Genomic DNA, 23,802 nt, shown 5'->3' on the forward strand with positions numbered 1-23,802 from the left:
TTTCGTAGTTCTCCTTGATTCCTACGTCCGAAAATATCATCACATCTCATAATCTGACAATTTGAGCATTCCCCATCTTGATCATTCCACCATTGGAGGCCCTAACTTCATTCACAAAGGATCTCAGCTCTGGAATGTCCAATCTCTCAAATTCTCCAGCCTCATTCCTTCTTTAAGATTTTCCTTAAAATTAGTTCTTTGATCAAACTTTTGGTCATGATTCTATTAACTCTTTATGTGGCTAGGTGTAAATTTTTTATCGGACAATATTCCTGTGAAGAATCCTGTAACATTTTACTTAAATTGATAAATACAAGTATGCTAGCTATATTATGAACAACAAACTGGATTTCCTACTGCTAGTCACATTTTAGGAAACAAATGAATAGCAGCATTATCAGAGATAATTTCAACTTTAAACTCAGTTTTCAGAAAGGTAAGCACAAATACAGTTTCCAATATACACCATTTATTTTAAATGAGAATCTATGCAAATGAATAACAATATTTAAAAGTAGCCTCAATATTATATCATGGTGTGCATTGTGAATCATATTGCAGAATAATGTTTGGCAGGAAGAGAGAATAAGAGTGTATCTTCATTGTTTCTGGTCCAATAGTTAGACACCCCTGTATTAGAAAACATTCCTTATGAGATTTAATTACTGTTAACTTCTAATTAAAACAAAAATGTGGGATCTATATTTTTTCACTTCTATAGAACATTTCAAAATGTTTGAGAAACAAAGAACTGCAGATGCTGGAATCTAGTTGAAGAAGGGTCCTGACCCGAAACGTTGACCGCCTGCTTTTCTCCAATGCATGCTGCCTGGCCTGCTGATTTCCTCTAGCATCATAGTGTTTTCCATTTCAAAATGTTCATTGCAATCACTTCATTTCTTTTGAAGTTATTTAATAAAACATGGCAAGCAATTCATGCACGGCATGGTAGGTTATGCAAAGAAATTGGATGAATAACCAGATGGTCAGGCTTGACAATATTGGTTGAACTACAATTGATAGCGAGGATATTGTGAAATTTTCCAGTTTTTCTTTGATTGATCTGTTATACCCACGAGGAGTTAGACAGGACTTCAGTTTAAAATGTTCCCACTCACCCACTGCAATGATATATTGAGATCACATTCTAGATTATGTACTGAATTCAACACCTTGTACAAAAGTGCATCTAATAGGTGAAGCTAACATGTTGGTAGGCTCTCAGCTGTATGTACATCAAGCACATCAAACTTGTCATTGCCTACATTTATAATTTTGCATTTCTCGTAATGGTCACTGCATAGTGATTACAGAGTAAATTCTGGACAGGTTTTGGCAAATGGTGAGAGTGGTTCAGACTGTAGAGGGCAATTTGATACCTTGCTCCTACATCTGAGATTAGCTGACACTTACAACTGGAATCAAACTTAAATCCATGTCATTTGATACGTCAGGTATGACTCACACGTTTTAAATTAAAATTCACATTGAGTAGAGCATAGCTTTTGGTATACCTTTTGTTTTTTTCATTTTTGAAATGTTGTATATCATTTTCCTTTTACTGCCTGGCACTGAACATAATTTAGATTAAAAATGGGACTCAGTCCTCATGCTTGCTCCATGGCATTTTGTCAGTGCCCTGCTCATAACATATACATCATGCTGCTTAATTGATCTATACCTAAGCATCTTACTCATCATAGATCTTTTCATATGAATATGTGTCTATCTATCTCTGGATCCTTTTCCTATTTGCTTCAATGACATCTTACAATGTGAAGAATTTATAAGAGATGTAAAAATGTAAATTTTCTTCTTCAAAAGGCAACATTCTAGGTAGTAGTTAATTGTTTCACATTTTCCATTCAAAGCTTTATGTTTTCAGTGTTGGAATAAACTATATTTCCTCAGGTTTTATTGTTTTTGTCGGCAGTACCCTTAACAATTCCTACAGAATTATTGCAAAATTAAATTCAAATCTATTACTCATTGCACCTGTTGGGAAATACAGGAAATACAAATACTCAGCTTGGACCAGAATATTTCCTATAATGGAGAAATATCACAGGAATGTTCATTTTAAATAACATAGAGTCAAATAGCAATAGAGTTGTACAGCATAGAAACAGGCCCTTCACTCCATTGTGTCTATGCCAACCATCATACCTATCTACACTAATTTCACTTGTCTTCATTAATTCCATATTGCTCTATGTCTTGCTCATTCAAGTACCAGTTCAGATGCCTTGTAAATGTTGTTACTGTTCCTGCCTCCACCACCTCCTCTGGCAGCTCATTCCAGATACCAACCACTCTTTGTCTGAATAAGACCTTCCCCTCAGATCCCCTCAAAATCTTCTCCCCTAAACCTTAAACCTATGTCCTCTAGTTTTAGACACTCCTACCATAGGAAACAGACGCTAGCTATCTACCCTGTACATGCCTCTCATTATTTTATGTACCTCTATCATATCACCTCTCAGCCCCCTTTGCTCCAGGGAAAACAGACCCAGCCAATCCAATCTCTCCTTATAACTCAAGCCCTCCAATCCAGCCTTCCAACAGTTGAACATTGTTAGTGATTCAGAGCATATGGCGAGAATTACCTATTTTTCTTATAGAAAATGGGAAAGAAAAAGCTAAAAATTCTAATTCTGCATGTGAAAATGTGCGTCAAAGCTATGGTTTGTAGTGATCTGCACTAGTTTCATCTGAAGTTGTGTGATGTGATATTTGCGAATCCTGAAATAAGAAAGGTTAACTCCATAAAGTAGCAAAGCAGTACGCAAGAATGGACTTTGCTATCCGTGATAAGAGCTCTAAAAGCAAAAGTTCTCGTGAGGGGCAAGGTGGAGAAGCTATGGGCCAGCCACAGTGTACCTCGATAGGTGGACACTTGGGGCTGGAAATAAAACATAGGAGCAGAATTAGGTTATTCAGCTCTTCAAGTCTGCTCCACCGTTCGATCATGGCTGATTTATTTTTCCCTCTCAACCCCATTCTCCTGCCTTCTCACCGAAACCTTTGCGCCCTTACTAACCAAGAACCTATCAACCTCCACTTTAAATATACCCAATGACTTGGCCTCCACAGCCGTCTGTGGCAATGAATTCCACAGATTTGCCATCCTTTAATAAGGGCTAAAGAAATTCCTCCTCATCTCTGTTCCAAAGGGACTTCCTTCTATTCTGAGGCTGTGCCCTCTGGTCCAAGACTCTCCCACTACTGGAAGCATCCTCTCCACGTCCACTCTATCCAGACCTTGTGGTGCATAGAAACCTTCATATGCACCACAATGGAAATGTGGAACAGTGGAAATGCTCACAGGACCCTTCAATTAATAAATTGCTTTAGTTCAATTCACTTGACCTTGTGATAGATGACTTCCAAAAATCTAGCTGAATTGAAGACATCACTGCTCCAGCTGACTGAAAGGTCTCAGACCAGGCAAGCATAGGCCCTATAAATAATGCTGGAGCTGGCCTTCCTCCTCTGTAAAGGCCTGCCCCAGTGTTTGAGGTTGGTAAACTATGTCAATATGGTAAAATTGTGCAAGTGTTATCAGTCAAGCGTTACATACAGATTGACGTACTAATGCAGGCCAAGAGTGACCCCCAAGTCATACACAAGGAGGAGCTGGATAGAATTTCCCAAAATGTGCTATGTTTCCATGCAACTGGGTTCTCGATAAGCACTTAGCGCTAGATCTTTCTCACTATTGACCTAACTTTATTCTCTGTTTTCAAGACTAATGCCGTGACTGCTCCCGTTCTATTCTACTGTCTTTCTGAAACATCAAATATGCTGGAATATTTTGTTCCCAGAAATAAAAACAGAAAGCACTGGGAATGCTCACCAAGTCAGGCAAAATCTGTGGAAAGGGAAAAATTTAACATTTCAGATTGAAAACCATTCATCAGAACTGGGAAAGAGAGAAAGGTAGGAAGGGGTGAATGGGACAAAGGGAATATTACTGATAGGATGAGGCCAGTGTTATCATGATAATCCCAATGTTTACATAGCTATCTGATTAATAGATTAATGAGGGCAGTGAAAGAAAGAGAAAGCAAACAAGCAAGGGAATGCACATTAAAACTGTGAAATGCAGGTCAGAGCTGAAATTGGAACCCAAAAGGAAAATGCTGGAAATGCCCAGCAGATCTAGCAGTGTCTGTGGAGATAAAAGCCAAAATAGATGGGATGTTGGGTTGGTTGTATGAGATGGGAAGCCAAAGCTTTCTTCAAGAGCTCAGAGAGCACACCCATGCCATCTAGTCTCAGGACAAAAAGTGTCTTTTTTTAAACAGACTTCCTCTGTTTAAAATAATAGATAATTTCTTCACTGATCCAGTTTTTTAAAAGATTTCATTCTTGGAAGGTTAATACCACCTACATTTTTGTCCATCCGTCATTGCCATTAAGAAGATACTGATGTCTCCTTGAACCACTGTTGTCCACTTGGGGCCTGTGCTGCCATAATTCTGTTACTCTTTGTCATGATTTGATTAACCTGGGTGACTTGCTGGACCATTTCAGGGAGTGATGAACCACAGTTATGTGCAACTTGTCATGTTTATAGTAGACTAGGTCAGGGGGGGCAAATTTCATTTTTGAGGAAGAAAAACTTTTCTGGGATTATAATTTTAATTTCAGGACTGACATAATCATTATGGCATCAGCCTGCAAGAAGTCACAGAGTCCTCCCTCCTCATTCCCATATTAGTAGCAGGGGAACACAAGAACTAGAAATTGAAGCAAGCCACATGGTCCAAGCCTGTTTCACTGGTCAATAAGATTGAGATCCTGTGTCTCAAGACCACTTTCTTACCTGATCTCCATATTTTTTGATTTCCCTAATGCTGTAAAATCTATTAACATCAGCCTTAATTATACTCAAATATAGAGCATCCTCAGCCCTCAATAGTGGCAGTTGTCCTCTTTTCAGTCTTAAATGGGCCAAATCCTGATTCTGAGGCAGTTCTCCTAGATCTGGATTCTCCGGTTAGAGGAAACAGTCTCACAGTACCTACTCCAACAATCCACTTCAGTATGTATGCCTCAGTTAGATCATCTATCATTCCAAAGTCCAGCAGATAGAGATCCTCCTCATCTGTCAATGCTCTCATCCCAGGGATCAATTAACTGTATCTACTTTGTAATAATTCCAATGCAAGTGTACTGTCTTTAGGTATGGAGAACCCAGAAATGCACATGACTGTGCAGTTTGAACTCCCTCAGGATTAAAATTGGAGTCATGCTCTAATGAATTACCAGAGACCAATCTGGTTATTTAAAGGACTTCCAACAAGTGGTTATGCTATTTGCTCAAAACAGAAGTACACGCCAAACTTTTCAGCAATTAATCCAGCCTTAATGTGCTAAGCAGCATTAAAAAATTGTACATTATGCAAACCTACAAATATTGTAAATCTGTGATCTAGCATTCATTCATGTGCTTTGGGGAGATGCGTAAATTTGTTTTTTCTGTTATGTACCAGCAACAAAAGAAACACACCGAGTCATGTATAAGTGTTAGAAGCTATTTTATTACTAACTACTTATGATAATAAGAAAAAAAATAAAAGTAAGAATGTTAGAATGTTAGAAGTAAAAATGTTAGATATTAAACATTAACCCCAAAAACTAAACCCGAAGTGTGTGTGTGTGGCAAATTCCCAAACTTCAAGTCCAGGAATAGTTCTCAAAGTTCAGTTCAGCAAGCCATAAGGTGAAACATGAGCACAGGATTTTGCAAAACCATCGTTGACTGAAGAGAAAATGTAGATAGAGGATAGAGACATTACGAAATCCAAATGTTCCACAATGGAACCCATACGACACCTCAGTCACTGATCTCCACTGCTTTTTTCCAAAGTATCTGCCACCCCGAATGGCATTCGAGGCGTGGCCGTCCACACAAATACCAGTTTCCTTCTCCAGGTTAATGACAAAGTGGACTCCACTGGATTATTCCAAAAATCCATACGTGGATTGTAGTGACAGACACAGTTACTGTTTTTCATCCATTGATATGGAGACCAGCAGTCAGTATCTCTCTCTCTCTCTCTTCTCCTTCCTTCTGACTGTGACTAAGCCAAAACGTCAGCATGTCGTTATCTCCTATTGTTGTCGTAATAACACCATGCACACACACACACCTGTACTATGTCTTAAAGGGGCATTCACCAAATAGTAACCTAATCCGTAACATTTCTCAGAAGCTAGGACAAGAGATACATGAGAAATATATTCATATATTTGAGGAGTAGTATGAAAGCAGAGGATATGTGGGTATAAATTATTCCTGCTGTTCTCCCAGGCTAACAGAGTCTGGTGTTAATAGCAATGTCACTATTTTGGATAAATAAAACACAGATACCACTGCACACCTATGTTATCAATATTTCATTTTCATATGCTTTTGCAAATGGCCTTGTCATGGTTGTTGCATTTTGAATCTTAAGTAAAATATTGATTTACACCAGTATCTTCAGTCATGATCCTATATTAATACACTAAAAACGTGCAACATTCCTTGTTAATGCCTATGTTGTGCAAATAGCAAATTGGTTATTTTGATGAATTTGTGATGCGAGAAGTTCAGGACTACAAATTGCATAATCAGTTACACGGGTATGTTATTGAAGTGACAGCTATTAAGAGGTAGGCATGGCTGAGACAATCAACTTAATTTTCTGACATTAGACAAATGTGTTATACTGTATTACAAACAAATATTTAAAACTGCATGCACATACACGATCATTTAACTGCATTATTGATTAATAGGAATGTCTTGGGTCATTTTTAAGTTCATGTGTAGAGATTTCCAGCTTGTCAGTTTTTTTGTTCAAAAAGCAAACTTCAGAAAGCTTACCTAATTTGTACTTGATAGAAATCTGTTTGATATTATTTCTGTTCGCGATTGATCCCCTATTTCCAATTGAAAAATTCTCAATGACAATGTGTCACGATGGTCGAAACTGAGAAGCCTCCTCTCGAACTTAAATGCAATTGAATTACAGCCAGTGTGTGGAGCAGAATCTTCTCTGCATTTGCTACTCATATGAGAAACAATTTTTATGGCTCAAACAGCGATTAGTATTTAAAACAGAGGCTCAGTGCTGGAAATATTCCACGGGTGAGACAACATATGTGAAGGAAAAAAATCCAGTTCAGTGGAGTTTCATTAGAACATGACCATGCTAGAAATCTGAAGTTTAAAATGCTTAATATCTAAAATTATTGAACTCAGTTTGGAAGACTGTAACGTGGATTGTCAGAAGATGAGGCGCTGCTCCTCCAGTTTATTTTGAACTTTGTTGAAAGCGCAACTGAGCCCACATCGCTGCGGAAATTCCATGAATTGTCGCATCTATCAGAATGCTGAGCTATTCGTAATATTACTGTTTACAGAGCAGAAATAAAAATTACTTACAACTTGATTTGTTGGGAGCTCAGGACTATAATTCGCCACAAACGGTGAAGATACACTATGCTAACCTGAAGAGACAGCACTGTTTAAATTTATTGTAATAAGAATGGAAAGTGCCGAAGACACCCAGCAGGTCAAGTTTACTGCCCTGACAGACCCTCTTACACCATGCCTACACCGCTGAAAAAGCAGTTGAAAGCATTGAAAAATTCATATGGATCTGTGTGCGCAGTCTGACAAGCAATGTTTCTTAGTATAAATAGTTGCGATTTAAAACCAGAATTTTCATTGTATTCGCCCAACCTGACCATGTGTTCAAATTGCTCCGATGTTTTTTTAAAATCAGCGCTCAGTATCGAGTGTATGACCCTGGCGGCGCTGTTTCTGACGCAACAATCTCAAATCTCTATTAGGTATAACATATGTCCTTTGTCTAACCGTCCAGGGCCACTTAAACCAGCTGAAATCCCTCGACCTTCACACTCGGTTTCACGGCATTGGGTCCTCATTCCATTGAGCCAGCCACGTTTCTACAATTATGAAGCTAAAACTCTAGGTTAGTGCTGTTTGGCGGACTCGAGCGACTGATTTGAACCCGGCAATAACAAGCAGCAAGAACATTGACAGTTTATTTTTATCCTCTCACGTATCTGTGTAGTTAGGAAGCTTAGACTCTCCAGCAGTTGTATGAAAATGTCAGCGTAAAAGAGGCAGGTAAGGTCTAAAAGATTCCAATGGCCATGCGTTTATTAATGAATGTATTTGAAATAATTCAGATAATGTATAGTTCAACATAGGAGTTATTGGCCTCGGATTTTCCTTCAGTGGTGCTATTGGCAGCACACACTTCTGATTTCACATTAACAGGCACCAGTCTCCCTATTAATAAATTCCTGCACATATCCCTGAATTTCTAATTAGAATATGCACAGCGGACGAAGCTAATTACAATGGCCAATTTATTGACGCAACTGTTTGTTGGTAAAAGATGTGCAGCAAAGCCACATTAGCCACAAATCCGAACCGCTGAGTATAGCATAAATTCTGATGTTGTGTAAATGTATGGTGGAGCAGGGCATGCTCAGTGAGATCTGCCCCCACCCTGCTCACCCATCCTTCTGGTCAAAAACAATTGCGCCAGAAATTATGAGAAGTACGTCGATAACGGATAAACATGGAATCTAGAACCTAGTGAACGACGGGACAAACAGTCAAATCCTTAAACAATTGAATTTAAGGGTTGTACGTAACACGGAATAGACATCATTTTGTCTTAAAGTCAACTGCAAGTAAGCCAAAGAAGTAAAGGTATTCAACTATTCAGTAGTTAACTTTGTGTTGAGAACACATTTCTCATTAATAAAACAAGTTTTGAAATAGTAATGAAGGTAGAGGACAGAGCTGCATGGAGACATAAATACCCAGTTCAAATATTTAAGAACAGTGAATGCACTATAAAGTCAATTGTCCAGAAATTGCTGGAAGCATAATGGCAAATTAATGGTACATGTTGTTTGTACATTTGCAACAAAAATACCTGTAATTTATGGCAAAAAAATGAGAGTTGAGTTCCAATTCTCCAAAAAATATTGGTGGACAGTTTACTCTTGAGAAAAATGCAATCTCGCTGTAAGCTCCTTCATTGAAATCAATTGCTTGTCATGAAATTGCAGTTTTTCCATAAATAAAGAGGAAAGTTGTTGCTGCTTGCAAATGTTGGTATTTCATTTTATAATGCCCTGTTAATGACTTGATTTGTCATCCTGACATGGAACTCGATACTGGAGAGCCAGAGAGGTTGTGGAATTTCAGTCCAGCAGGTAGTGAATTACTTCCAGAGGTTTTTTATTCACCATGGCAATAGTTTTGTATAGCCTTTGCCATCTATGCACCTGATAGTGTTGGAAAGTGCTTAGAAATACAAATATGATTTCCTTAAGAAAATAAGTTTGACACTTGGAAAATAATGTGTACCTTCACACAGCTGCACTCATTAACTTGTGATTAACAATGATTCCCAAACACAACTGTTTTGAAAAGCTTCCTTCTAACCATATTTTTCTTACTCTTTTCTTGTCTCTTCCCCTAGTCTATTCATTCACTCTTTATATTTCCTACTTTTTATTTTCCTATTTCTCTTTCCACTAATTTATTTTATTTCCTTATCTATAATTTACTCCTTTACAACCTCATCTATAGATTTAATCTTTTACAGTGATAAATTATTAGACAGAATCTCCACAAGATCTCAAATGTGGTGCTGATTTTGCTGTGCCATTTTTCAGATTTGTCTCCAATACATTAGTTTATAAACATATTCTAATCTGAAGCATAAGGATAAAAGATCAGTTTACGCTGCTTGACACAAACTTTCATTCCACCAACTTCTGAGCCATTAAATCAGGTCACTGTGTTAGTTTGGTGGATTTCTGGATTGAAAACTAGATTAAATTGAGAAAAACTGAAATCAGTAATTTTTGGGTGCGGGAAGTCAAGAAGTTGGTTTCCTTACTTTCCAACTTTGCAGGATGTGCAATGACAGAGTGACCTAAAGGTCTCAGTCAAATATACAGTGACATAATTAACAGCATAAATCACTTTCTCCGTAACTTCTTCTTTTACCCAAGGTCAAAGTACATCAACAATTCATCAAAAATACACAAACTCAACTATGGTGTTTTATTTCATATTAGAGCAATAGTTAATGCTTATTTAACTCAGAATAAGATTTATTATTGCTGTCTTATATGATGTAAAATTTGTTGTTTTGCGGTAGCAATTACGAAATAAATAAATAGTGCAAAAAAAGGAATAACGAAGTAGTGTTCATGAGTTCATGGACCATTCAGAAATCTGGTGGTGGAGGGGAAGAAGCGGCAACAATATAAAGTACCTTAGCTTCTTCCAAAATTAAAAGTTATCTTATTTGATATTACACATTTGCCAATAACCTGCGCATTATTATCATGTCACGCAATGATTTATGCAACTCCATTTCAAAGTATCACATTCCAGCAAATAAACACGCTAATTTGTTCAGGGTATGGGGAACATTGCGTTGGGTATTGGGTCCTGTAATTCTTAATTTTGCTTGCGCTGAAAGAACATTGCATCTACTAAAGCTACCTTTAATAGCCTTTTGGTCTTTCCAAGATATTTTCTAAGCCTCCTGGCCACTTGTTACTCCTATAAATGAATATCATATTCCATCTGAACAGAAAGTACCTTTATTATCCAATATCTAATCAAGTTTTTGGGTAACCCAGAGACCACAACAAGAAACCCTGCATTATGTGTACTGGATACTGTTGTCTCACATTTGCCATCACTGGGTATTTCTGTTGGCTGGTGGAAGCTGGAGATAAAACAGAGACAAAGGCTAATTGTACATAATTTTTTTTATATATTTCTGTATGTGAATGAACTGAGTGATATTTTCATACCAAGAGTTCCTTCCTACATATTGCTTCCTGTGATTAGAAATATTGGGTCAGGCCTTGCTGCCACGTTGCCACTAGAAGGTATTGAAGCTTTTGAATTCACTACTGAAAAAGTTGTGGAAGCTCAGCCGCTAAGTATATTGCAGACAGATAGATTTTTAGATATCAAGGACACCAAAAGATATGTGGTTAGTGCAAAGTCCATCAAAAATACACAAATTACAGCAAGGTAATGCTGAATTAAAAGATCAACCATGAGGGCCAGGATGTCCTACTCCTCCTCCTGCAGCTCCACCATTATCACTTTGCTTGGTAAGTATTAGTCTAATCCTCAATCGTCCCTCCAGATCCTGTGCAATATAATGGCACCATGCCAAGCAAGTGTTAAAAAAGCTTTGACAGTGATTAACCAATGCAACCTCTGCCACAAACCTGTCAAAAACTTTGTTTTTGAATTTTGGTAACATTTGGAAATATTTAAAAATTATTATGAATCAATGAAATAGTTGAAATTGTTTAAAGTGTACTAAATGGTTTAAACAAATACAGCATACAACAGAGGGCAGTGTCTGCAGATCCAGTTGATACTGATCACATAGTGGAAACGTAAGAAAACAGATGTGGAGACAGATCTGCTTCTCCAACAACCACTTAGTCTTACATGGAAAAGGCTGAGTTTTTTTTCTAGTTCTGATTAACTCTGTTAAGTCATGACTTCAACACTTAACTCTGTTTCTCTCTCCACAGATGCTGTCTGACCTGTTGAATATTTACAGTATTTTCTGTTTTTATTTAAAATTTCCAACATTTGTAGTTTTTAGCTCTTCAGTTCACCGATTGCCTTTTCTATTGTGATTTGTACCTGCTTATGTTTTTGTGACCTTGCCATTAGGTCTGTGATTGTTGCAATGTGAACAGCATTGGTGCCAATGATGATACAACAGAAGGCAGTGTCTGCAGATCCAGTTGATTCTGATCACATTGTGGAAACGTAAGAAAACAGATGTGGAGACAGATCTGCTTCTCCAACAACCACTTAGTCTTACATGGAAAAGGCTGAGGCTTGTCTCAATTCTGATCCCACTGCTGTAAGTTCACACAAACTGTTTATTAATAACACTAATAACTCTGCACTTTAAATAGTTTTGGAATTTCAGAAAGCATGTTCAACAGTTTCACTGTTTGTACTGTTATAGATCATGAGACTTGGGCATTGGTCATAACTTGATTTAAATACTGAACGAATGATTATTATTGATGTGTTATTAAGTCATAGAGTCATACAGCATGGAAACAGGCCCTTTAGCCCACCACATCCATGCCAACTTTTTTGCCCATCTACACTTGCCCATTTGCCTATATTAGGACCATATCCTTCTATTTAAATACCTGCCTAAATGCTTCATAAAGGTAGTAATTATATCTGATTCCATCACTTCCTCTTGGCAGCGTGTTATGGATATCAATCACTCTCAATGTAGAAATCTTACCCCTCAGATTCCCTTTAAAATCCCTTCCTCTCACCTTAAATCTATGCCCTCTTGTTTTTGATACCCCTATCATGGGAAAAATATTTTGACTGTCTACCCTGTCTGTTCCTCTCATAATTATATATCCTACCAGGCCACTCATCAGCCTCCCTCGCTTCAGAGAAAACATGCTCAACCTATCCAATCTCTCCCCATAACTAAAGTCTTTCAGTCTAGGCAACATCCTGGTCCATCTCCTTTGCACTCTCTCCAACGCAACCACATCCTTCTCATAGTATAACGATCAGAACGACACACAATGCTCCCAGTGCAGTCTAACCAGTGTCTTGTAAAGTTGCAATATTCACAATACAAGCATCATAAGTGAAGTAAATTACTGCAGCACCCATACTAGTTTGTAATTTTGTGTCGACATGGAGGATTAAGTACTTTTATTATCTTATTCAGATTTTTTCACACATGCAAATCATGAAATTGCTCTCACTTATTCCATTTTAATGTGTGAAATCCAATTAAATTATTTTTAATCTTATTTCTTGCTCATCTTGACAAAATTATAGCAGCCAATACTATGTCAAGCCATTCCATCTGAAATACAAATATTTTGCAGAATTTATTCAGGTTTCTATTCCCAAGGTTTTTTATATAACTGATCATAATGGAAGGTATTTCTCTGTCTGGATAGTTAAATAAGAGATTGTTAGGCCATATAACGTGCTCAGAGTGAGCAAAGTGACTGTTCTATTTATAGCTGGACATAATTTTATTTATTAAATTTTGGATCAGTTATATCATATCATTGCTTTTATTTGCTTAAGTCTTTTAGCAATCAGTAGATTGCTTGCTCAAAGCTATACTGCTGATTTCCCAGATAAAAGATTACCCCTGAACTCTATGATCGTGAAATTATGTCTCTTTTCATAATAGAGAAGGGAAAATGCTTAAAACCTTACTACAATAGCAACTCTGCACACCAAAAAATTCTCTGAATATTCTTTAATCCCAAATTTTCTTATATTGTGAATTTACACATTTACCCGTTAAGGCTATAATGAAATATTTCTGGACTTTATTTCTTGAAAGTAGGCAAACTGTTAACTTTCTACCTGGTTTATATGTAGAAATAATAGGAGGGTCTCCAGAGTCTGAGTTAGCTGTGTTACGGTCTCAGTGAATGTCCCTTTAAGATAGAGAGTGTGTGTGTATTTGTGTGTGTGGCATGCTTACGTCAATAGAAGATAAAGGACGTAATGACATTGTTGAAGAAGAAGAAGAGAGAGAGAAGGGAGAGAGACACCAGCCTGCTTGTTTTCTCTATCGATGGATGAGAAACAATAACTGTGTCTGCCACAGAAATCCATGTATGGAAGTTGGAAGTAATCCAGTGGAGTTCACTTTGTTGCTGACCTGTAGAAGGAAACAGGTATTTGTGTGGACGACCACGATTCGGATGCTTTTCGGGGTGAGGAAGTCACTACCGAGTAAACACTGAAGTGTCGTTTGGGTTCCATCGTGGAACATTTGGATTTTGTAATTACTCTCCCTATGTTCTCTACATCTACGTCTTATCTTCAGACAACGGTGGTTGTTGAAGAAGCCCTTGCTCATGTTTCACCTTATGGCTTGCGGAACTGAACTTTAAGAACCATTCCTGAACTTGGAGTTTGGGACTTTGTCACACACACACACGAAGAGTTTAGTTTTGGGGTTAACGTTCAAGGTTTAACATTTTTGAATTCTAACGTACTAACATTTTTACTTTTATTTTTCATATTACCATAAGTAGTGATTAATAAAATAGTTTTTAACACTGAATCATGCTCAGTGTGTTTCTTTTGTTGCTGGTTCGTGACAGCTGGTGTCTGTTAATGAATGCTTCAAATATAGTCTGATTAGCAGTGAAAATGTGATTTCAGAATGATTCCTGAAGTTAAGCCATTCACTTTGAACACAAATATTTTGTAAGATTTCTTCAAATTTGTGCTCCCAAGGTTTAGTATTTAACAGATTGTAATGGAAGGCATTTCTTTGCCAGATAGTTCATATTGTTAGACTATATAGCTTCTGTTCAGAATGAGCAAAGCAAAGTACCAGATATGTTCATTCATGGGCATAATTTCATTCAATAAATATCAGAGCAGTTATTATCACTTCATTGCTTCTGTTCAGATTAGAGCCATAGATTCATAGAGCAATACAACATGGATACAGGCCCTTCAGTCCAACCAGTCCATGCTGACCACTGTGCCCACCCATCTCATCCCAATTTCCTGCATTTGGCCCATATCCCTCTAAGGCCCGCCCCTCCATGTATCTATTCAAGTGCTTTTACCTGCCCCAACCACTTCCCCTGGCAGCTCATTCCATATACTCACCACCCTCTGCATGAAAAGATTGCCCGTCAGGTCCCTTTTAAATCTTTCCCCTCTCACCCTAAATCTATGCACCTTAATTTTGGATTCCCCTACCCTGGAGAAAAGACTGTTACCATCCACCTTATCTATGCCTCTCATAATTTTGAACACTTCTGTAAAGTTGCCCCTCGTTCTCCTACGTTCCAAGGAATAAAGACTTAGCCTGGCCAACGTCCCCCTATAGCTTATGCCCTATAGACCTGGTAACATCCTCGTAAATCTTCTCTGCACTCTTTCCAGTTTAACCACATCTTTCCTATAACAGGGTGACCAAAACTGTTCATAGTACTCCAAGTGCGGGCTCACCAACGACTTAAACAACTATAACATAATGTCCCAACTCCTATACTCAATGGTACATCTACTACCCTACCCCTATCTACCCTTTTGGTTAACTCTTCAAAAAAAACTAAAAGATTTGTCAAACATGACTTTCCATGCACAAAGCCATGCTGACTCCTCCTAATCAGATTTTGTCTATCCAAATGCTAGTAGACACTGATTCTCAGAATTCCCTCCAGTAACTTCCCCACCACTGGTGTCAGGCTGACTGGCCTGAAGTTCCCTAGCATGTCCTTGCTACCCTTCTTAAACAACAGAACGACATTAGCCACCTTCCAGTCTTTGAGAACTTCACCGTGACTAACTATGTAGCAAATATCTCTGCAAGGGCCTCCACAATTTCTTCTCTAGCCTCCCACAAAGTCCAAGGATGCACTCAGTCAGCCCCTGGGGATTTATCCACCTTAATGGCTGTAAGGCTGGAAATACCTCCTCTCTGGTAATATGAATGTTCTCCAAAACATCTCCATGTCTCCCTTATCTCTTGAGCAACCATGATTTTTCTCCTCAGTAAACACCAAGAATATTTGTTAAAAAACCCCGCCCATCTCCTGTGGCTGGAGACATAGGCGGCCCATAGGCTGATCTCTAAGGGGACCTACTCTCTCTTACTCTTAATATAGCTATGGAACCTCTTGGGATTTTCCTTAACCTTACCTGTCAGATCCATCTCATACCCTATCTATGATATTATGATTGTATGATATCAATGTAATTGTTACATGCAGTAAGTAGAAAATGGCAAGTAAAATTCATTAGCATTATGGACAGTTTTCAGTGATACTGGAGAAATAAACTTTGAAATCTTGTTTTGCATGTATGCCATGCAAGGAGACAATGTAGGAAATAGATCATTCATAATGGAGTAGTTAATAGCAAAGTGCACAAGTAGGCAGGCATTTTGGCCAAGATTTACTGTTCTAGTATTTTGTTGTCAAATCTGATATAGAAATGCATCCATGTTTTATTGGAATAAATAAGTCAATATTGGATACAGAGGCAACTGTATTATGTTAATTTGTGCTTCTGTTTGTGAAGATGGATGTCACTGGAAAGCCCAGTATTTAATTCCCATATCTAATTGTCCCTGAGGTGTTGGTAATTAGCTGTCCTTTTGAACTGCAGCAGTACAACCACTATGTTACCAGTTAGGGAATTCTAGGATTTTGACCTAGTGACAATGAAGGAATGACAATATATTTACTTAACTTCTGTAACTTGGAGGGGACTGAAAGATGGTGGCATTCAACAAGTACATGGGAATGCCTTTAATGTTCCCTGCTGTCAGTAGTCCATGTCTCAGTTGCATAAGGGAGGGCATGGATGGCTGCTGCGTGGTAGAGTATGAGCTTTGTGCCAGGTTTGGGGTCTTGATCTTCATCCTTTTCCTCAGATGACCGTAGGTTGTGCTGGCACAAAGAAGGAGATGGTAAATTTCATCATTGATATCTGCCTTGGATTAGAGGCAGTTTGTGAGAAATGAGTGATGGTCCAAGTTTTCCAGGGTCTCTTTATTGTTGGCAGTGTTGTGCAGTGGAACCAGGTTGGTAGAGGAGCTTTGTTTTGTGATTGTTATGTATAGGGACCATTCCCTCAAATGCCTCAGTGAATGAATCAAAGATTGTTTGAAGATCAGTCTTCAAACATGCACATACACAAGCATCTTAGGCATGCTACAACTTGATGACTGAGTTGGATAGATCTTGATTCTGCAGTGGAGTCAATGTAGAATGAGCATTTTCCCAGTTGACCACTGGGAAGCTTGTTGGAAGTGAGGTGTAGCACTTTGTCATGAATCATTAAAGAAAGAACTGGGGTGATAATGCTGTCTTGCTTGACACCAGCCTGCACTGTGTTTGGGTTGTTATGTACCCATTGGTTAAGATCACAATGTGCATGCCATCATGAAGCAGATGTAAGATGGAGATGAAATTTTATGGCAGCCAGATTTGATAAGGATGATCCACTGTCCTTCTCGACCGACAGAGTAATATGTAATCATTCACAAATGTATCCATTTCTGATCTTATGATGGAGGGAAAGCAAATGATAGAATAGCTGAAAATAGTTAGGCCTGAACACTGTTCAGAAGAACAGCTATATCAATGTCCTTGAATTAAGATGATTACCTCCAACAAGCCAGTCATCATCCTTTATGCTAGTAGAGATGCCTCTGGCAGAAGATTGTCGTAAAAGCTTCAGCCCTGTCCTTTAATCTCACAAATTGGGCTTTGATATTATTAATCACGTGTCTACTCATGCAGTTTCCTTCTCCATGTTTAATTGTCCACCACCATTTGCAACTAGGTATGTCAAAACTGTAGGGCTTTGATCTGACCCATTGGTTGGGGTGTTACTTAGTCTACCCTTAGTGTGCATGTATTCCTGTTGTTGCCACAATATTGCTGTAACAATCTACCTTGTCCCCACTTTCAGACCGTTATTCTTTAATGCTGAATTCTTTTAACATAGATTATCTGATTGAGCTTGTAGGTTCAATGTGAGATTCACACTGTTTTATCAAAAATATCCTTGCCCAGGAGTACCTGATTAGAACGATCTAAACCCATTTCATTTTGATGTATAATGGACAGAGATTTATTTTCCATGAAAGTGGTTGGATTTAAATCAAATTCCTAAAGATAATCAAATGCGCCATTCAGGTTCCTCAAATTGCCAGCAGTTAATATAACACTATTGATTCAGACTCAAGTTTGATGTGCAACTATGTGCCATAATACAAATCATTCTATGGCACAATTCAGGTTTCAGATATATTTATGATAATTCTGCTGTTGCATTTCTCTTACTAGAATCAGGTGTTTCTTCCAAATGCACCTGAGGAAGAATCTCGAGAAGAAGGTTTCACCTTCAGCAGTTGTGCCAGCTCCAACCAACAGATGCTGGAGGAAGAGGAAGAAGAGAATGGAAAAGCGTGCAAGGGAAAGTACCACCAAAGTCTCCACCTATTCAAACCGTTCCGAACTACACAGAAGTAAGTAAACATGCTAGGCCAGATTAATAGTAGTGGAACAATAAGTACCATGCATCATAAGGATATGAGAATATAAGCACGAGTAGGCCATTACATTCCTTGTACCTGTTCAGCTATACAGTAACATCATGCCTGGTCTTTTACTTCAGCACCACTTTCCTGCACTAACCCTGTATCCATTGATTTCATTTTATCTAAAAATCTGTTGATCTCCATTTTGAATATACTCAGTGACTGAACCTCCACACCCTCTTGGATAGAGAATTTCAATATTCACCACTTTCAAGGTGAAAACAGTTCTTCTTATCTCTATCCTGAATGGTTGACCTCTTATCTTGAGACTGTGATTGCTGGTTCTGGACATCCCAGCCAAGGGAAACATCAAATGGCCCCATCTACCCTGTCTAGCCCTGTTTTTAAAAAAAAAAGCACATTTCAATAACTTCACCCTATATTCTTTGATCTGCTTGATCTCTCTATGTATAACAAGCCACTTTCCCAGGAATTATCTGGTGAACTTTTGCTGCAATCCCTTTATTGGAAGTATAGGGGCTCCCTATACTTGCAATAAAGGGATTGCAGTGAAACCTGATTTACGGAATCTGACTTTACACAAATGCTCCCATATATTTTTTAAGAATTTCTCAAGATAAGAAAGTTAGTTACAGAAATGCAAAACTTCTTTAGGAGTTAAAGAACAGGGATAGTGGCTAGTTATTTCAAAAAAATAACTGGTCTTAAAAAATCTGTTTACATGAACTGTCCCCCTAGTATTCAAATTGACACCATCATCTGTTAAAAATGCAGTTTGCCAGTTCATTTGCTTGATTTCTTTGCCACATCCTTATTCTCCAATATAATTTCTCCAGTTGCATTTTAAAAAGGACCCACAATAACTGTAGAAGTTTTTTCAATCCATTCAGTGTTTCTCACTAGTCTTCTCTGATATTGTTCTCTGCCTTTCCTTGTCAATGCCTTGGTCCTCCTTTGTTGAATTCTAAAATTTTCCTAATCCTCGGTCTTCCTGATTTTATGAGTGCCATTGTTAGCTGTTTCCTTTGATCTACTACTATCCAACTCTCTTGAGAGCTGCTGCTGGACTAATCCTATTGGGATTTTATGCCTTATTTACTTGTATTTTACTTGTAAACCATGTATTAATCCTTTAAAGAGAGCCAATGCTTGTTCACAGCCATACTTTTTTAATGTAGTTTCCCTATATACCATTACCAACTCACAACTGGTAATGTTTTACAAGTAGAAAGCAGGAAGCCTGAGGATTAGGAAACTGCCAGATCATCATTGAACCAGAGACAAGAAACAATGAAAACAATATACCAATCATTTAAAAGACAATTCATTTCAAGTTATGTTTCCTTTAAGTTGAATATTTTGAATCTGTGGCATTGTACCAATACATTATGGATTGATGCTCTAATTTTGGACACATTAAAAAAATGGATGAAACTAGTACATTAGAGCAGCAACACTGGGAAATTTGTATCAGAAAATGCTGGAAATACTTAGCAGGTCAGGCAACATATGTGGATTGTTATCATTTGGTCCGAAGAGGTGACACAGAGCTCCCTGTTGTCTGTCACTTTAATTCTCCATCGCAGTGCCACTCTGGCCTATCTCTCTGTGGTGTCCTGCACTATGTTATAACAAGGGACAATGTAAACTTGAACAGCACTTCATCTTCCATCTGGACATGTTGCAGGCCTTGGGACTCAGTAGTGAATTCTACAACCTCTGTTAACTCACTTTCTCTCTGTCAGGCCACTTCTGCTGTAAATTATCCATCTGGGTTATTGGCTAGATGAAGAAGTAGTGGAGTGATGGAACGTAGAACAGTACAGCACAGGAACAGGCCCTCCGGCCCACAATATTTGTGCCGGACATGATGCCAAATTAAACTAAATCTCTTCTGCCTGTACATGATCCATATACCTCCATTCCTTGCATATTCATTTTCCTCTGAAACACCACTATTGTTTCTGCTTCCACCACTACCCAGGCATCTACCACTCTCTGTGTAAAGAACTTGCCTCGCAAATCTCCTTTAAACTTTCACCTTAAACTTTTATGCCCTCTAGCATCTGACATTTCTATCCTAGGTAAAAGCTTGTGACTGTCTACTTTATCTATGCCTCTCATAATTTTATAAACTTCTATCAGGTCTCCCCTTGGCCTCCGTTGCTCAAGAGAAAATGACCCAAGTATGTCCAACTTAAAATTAACTTGTTTTCTTCCAATCCCAGTTCTGATTGTTAACTCTCTTTTTCTTATCCCAGATGCTACCCAATGTGCTGAATGTTTCCAGCGTTTACTGCTTTTATTTCATATTTTTAGCATCTGTGGTTTTTTAAATTACCTTTATAATGCTAGGCACGTCAGCAGCTAAAAGCATCATGCAATAATTTTGATATGGATAATGAAATCAGCGTTTAGGTAGCTTCTTAAGTCCTAGAGTTCTGTTAAATGTTAAAGCAACATCAAATTATGTTACAATTTTAAGCTAAAATGCAATTTCCACCCTGTCATAGAATTATCATGAAGTAAAATATTATTTTCAATGACTCACCACACTATCCATGGTAGAATAAATTTGAAAATTTAAAGAGGTTGTGTCTTTTTATCAGAAAATTGATTGCACTCTTGAAAAACTTTAGACCAATTATTCCCCTATCCCATGGAATGTCTGCTTTTACTTTGTGGCAACATACTTCTTCAGGTCAATTTCCCTACCCTTAGGTCAACAATAATAGCTTTCAATTATTGATTACATTATCCTGGAGATGGGAATAGATACTTCGGTCAGGTGTTGAATCTTGAGTAAGTTGAGATGCACCGAATAGCTCTTTCAATTCATGTGAGGTTAATGAGAGAAGTAAGGAGAAGCCCTGGAGTAATGAAGTCTAGAGTGTTGTACAGGGAATCTGAGAAGAGGCAGAGGAGTAGGAGGAGCCTGTTCAAATAATCTCAAAATTAAGAAGTCCTTTCACACATTATGCTGGAGATGAAGAAGTAGGCAATGGAGGTATCTTGTTATTGACACAGGGAGCATTCAACTGTTCAGATCTGTTAACATTATATGGTACTGTGTATCCAAATGAACATTCACATTTTTAATGCCAGTGTTTATTTTTAAATACTGAACCTGATAGTCAATGTTCTTCCTTCAGTTCAGCAGAAAATAAAATGCTTTCTCAGGGCACATTCCTGCTGGAATATCAAATACAAGTATCAAATTATAATTATTATTGAATTGTTCAATAAAACTTAGTTTGAGTATACTAATACTACTGTGAACAGATAATATTTTATGCATAATGTGCATATTTATCATCTAGAATAAAAAGCTCTATTTATCTAATATGACTAATTGACATATGCACTTCCATATGATGCCTGCTTAAAAGGTATATTTTTCTTTCAGACACAAGCATCCAATTGACAATTCGGGTCTATTCTCTTTTATGACCCTGAACTGGCTTTCTCCACTAGCATGGAAGGCCTACAAATATTCTCGTCTGGAAATGACTGATCTGTGGAATTTATCCTGCAATGAATCCTCTGAAGCAAATTCTCGACGGTATGAGTGATTGAAATTCTCTTTAGATGGTTTCCGTTCCTACATTTTATCCTGCAATTTCATTAACTCCAGATAGAGATTGGAGAACCAAGTCTTGGTGTTTGTTTAAATTTTTCAAAGCTGACTTCTGTATTCATGATATGATTTTCTGGAGTTCATGGATTTCTATTACAGTATGTACAGTGTATGATACTGTACACAGGATAATGGAAGATTTTATGATAATTAAATACCATTTCAGAGACTGTGAAGTGAAATTCCTCTATGGCAAATCATTAATTTGAACACAGTAAATTTACTGATTATAGTCTGACTGACAATAGAATGGTCATGATCTTTCAGGGAAAAAAGACTGTCATCCCTGGCCATTCTGGCTTATTTGTGCAGTTTCACAAAATAGCCTTGATTCTTAATGTCCTCTGGACAATGTGAGCTGAGCACCAGTCTCAATCCATACCAAGGATAAATCAAACTAGAGGTATTTCTTAATCCCTTCACTTCTACCATACCAATTTGTATATTGATCAAGAGTACCCAAGATAAGATAATTTTTGCCTTAATATCTTTACCTCTCAATTTTGTTGTTATTTCCTATTTTCTTTAACCAGTCTGATCCTGTTCATTGCATCAGGTGGCAAAAGGCCACCTAGAACATTGCAAATTCCATTTCATCATTGATCAGGTGAAAATGATTAACAGTAATAAGGAGGTAAAAACAGAAAATCCTGGAAATACTGGAGGCTAGGAAGTAACAGAGTTAACTTTCAAATCAGTGATCTTTTGTCAGAACTGGAAGATGTTAATTGATTTCACAAGATGCAGGAAAGGAGTTAGGAGGTAGGGAAAGAGTTCTGATGAAAGATTGTTGACCAGAAATGTTAGTGCTTTTTTTAATACAAATGCTGGCTTATCTGCTCAATATTTTTATTGCAGATGTCCATCATCCATTGTATTTTGTTTTAGTAGTCAACAATTTTTAATTTTTTTCTCTTTCAGTTCTTCTGTTTTCTGTGCTTGATCAATTAGTCTGATATTAAATCTGTATTTATCAACCAACATCATCCTGTTGCTTTGCATGGCACAGCTTTTGCAATCTAATGTAAGAAAAGTGGGCTTTGGCAGCCAGTAAATGTATCTAATAATCAAATTTTTAACTATTTCTCCATCAGTTATCACTTAGGAAACATTTGGGATTTATTGCCCAGTTTAAGTCCAGGAGGAGTTCACGCCTGAGTTTGGTTCACTGAATGGGCTTAGTTCAGGTCAAATTTGTGTTTACTTCACCAACCCTCAGATGGTCATTGGTCACTGCACAATGAATGAACTGTGCATTACTGAAAGAAAGCAGAAATTGGAAGGCAAGGCATACACCAGCAGCTATTTATTAACTACAAAAATTACAATTATCCTTAAAATTTGTTAAAATGGTTATACAAACAATTCATAAACAGAAATAATTAAAGACAGGGGTCATGGAGTTTGAACATGACTGGTAATGTGGATATTTATTGTCCATCCACAATATTGTCTGAACTGTGGAGGCAGCTAAGAGTCAACCATGTCGATAGATTTGGAGTCATAAATGGGCCAGTTTAAGTAAGGCTGGCAGATTTCCTTACTGAAGAACATTTTTTAATGACAACCCAGTAGTTTCAGGATCACTGTTCCTGACACTTACTTGTTTCTTAAGTTCCAGATTTATTTAATTACTTGAAATTAAATTCCTCAACTGCTGCAGTGGGATTCAAACTTGTGGCTCTGGCTCAATGGTCTAGAAGGATTGGAGTCAGTCCAGTAATTTAACCATAGCACTACAGCACCTCATTGTTCAATGTATTTCTGTAATTTTAGCATCCACTGGATTGCTGAATTTAAAAAAGGTAGTTATGAATCTCAAAAAGTTGTAGAGATCAGTGTCAGTGCATTCTGTAAATTGCTGAATTATTCTTGTAGTAAACTCCTTAAAGAGCTGACAACTTAATACAGTTACTGTCTGTTGAGTAAGTTAGATACCCTGAGCAGATGGTTATCAATATTTCAAGGGCATATGAGAATTTGTCCTTATAAGTAGCATGGTTCAGTTGACCTGCT

At 37.7% G+C, this 23,802-nt stretch overlaps 1 protein-coding gene across 1 annotated transcript in view; it reads left to right on the top strand.

The window, feature by feature from the left end:
- Nucleotides 1-16,607: 16,607 nt before the first annotated feature.
- The window catches only part of LOC127573801 (ATP-binding cassette sub-family C member 5-like), a 91,443-nt gene continuing 84,248 nt past the window's right edge, over nucleotides 16,608-23,802 (top strand). The window contains 3 exon segments of the mRNA XM_052022306.1: nucleotides 16,608-16,664; nucleotides 17,935-18,116; nucleotides 21,556-21,711. Coding sequence (XP_051878266.1) covers nucleotides 16,608-16,664; nucleotides 17,935-18,116; nucleotides 21,556-21,711 — 395 coding nt within the window.

The sequence above is a fragment of the Pristis pectinata genome, chromosome 8, assembly GCF_009764475.1.
Source record: "Pristis pectinata isolate sPriPec2 chromosome 8, sPriPec2.1.pri, whole genome shotgun sequence".
NCBI classification, from domain to species: Eukaryota; Metazoa; Chordata; class Chondrichthyes; order Rhinopristiformes; family Pristidae; genus Pristis; species Pristis pectinata.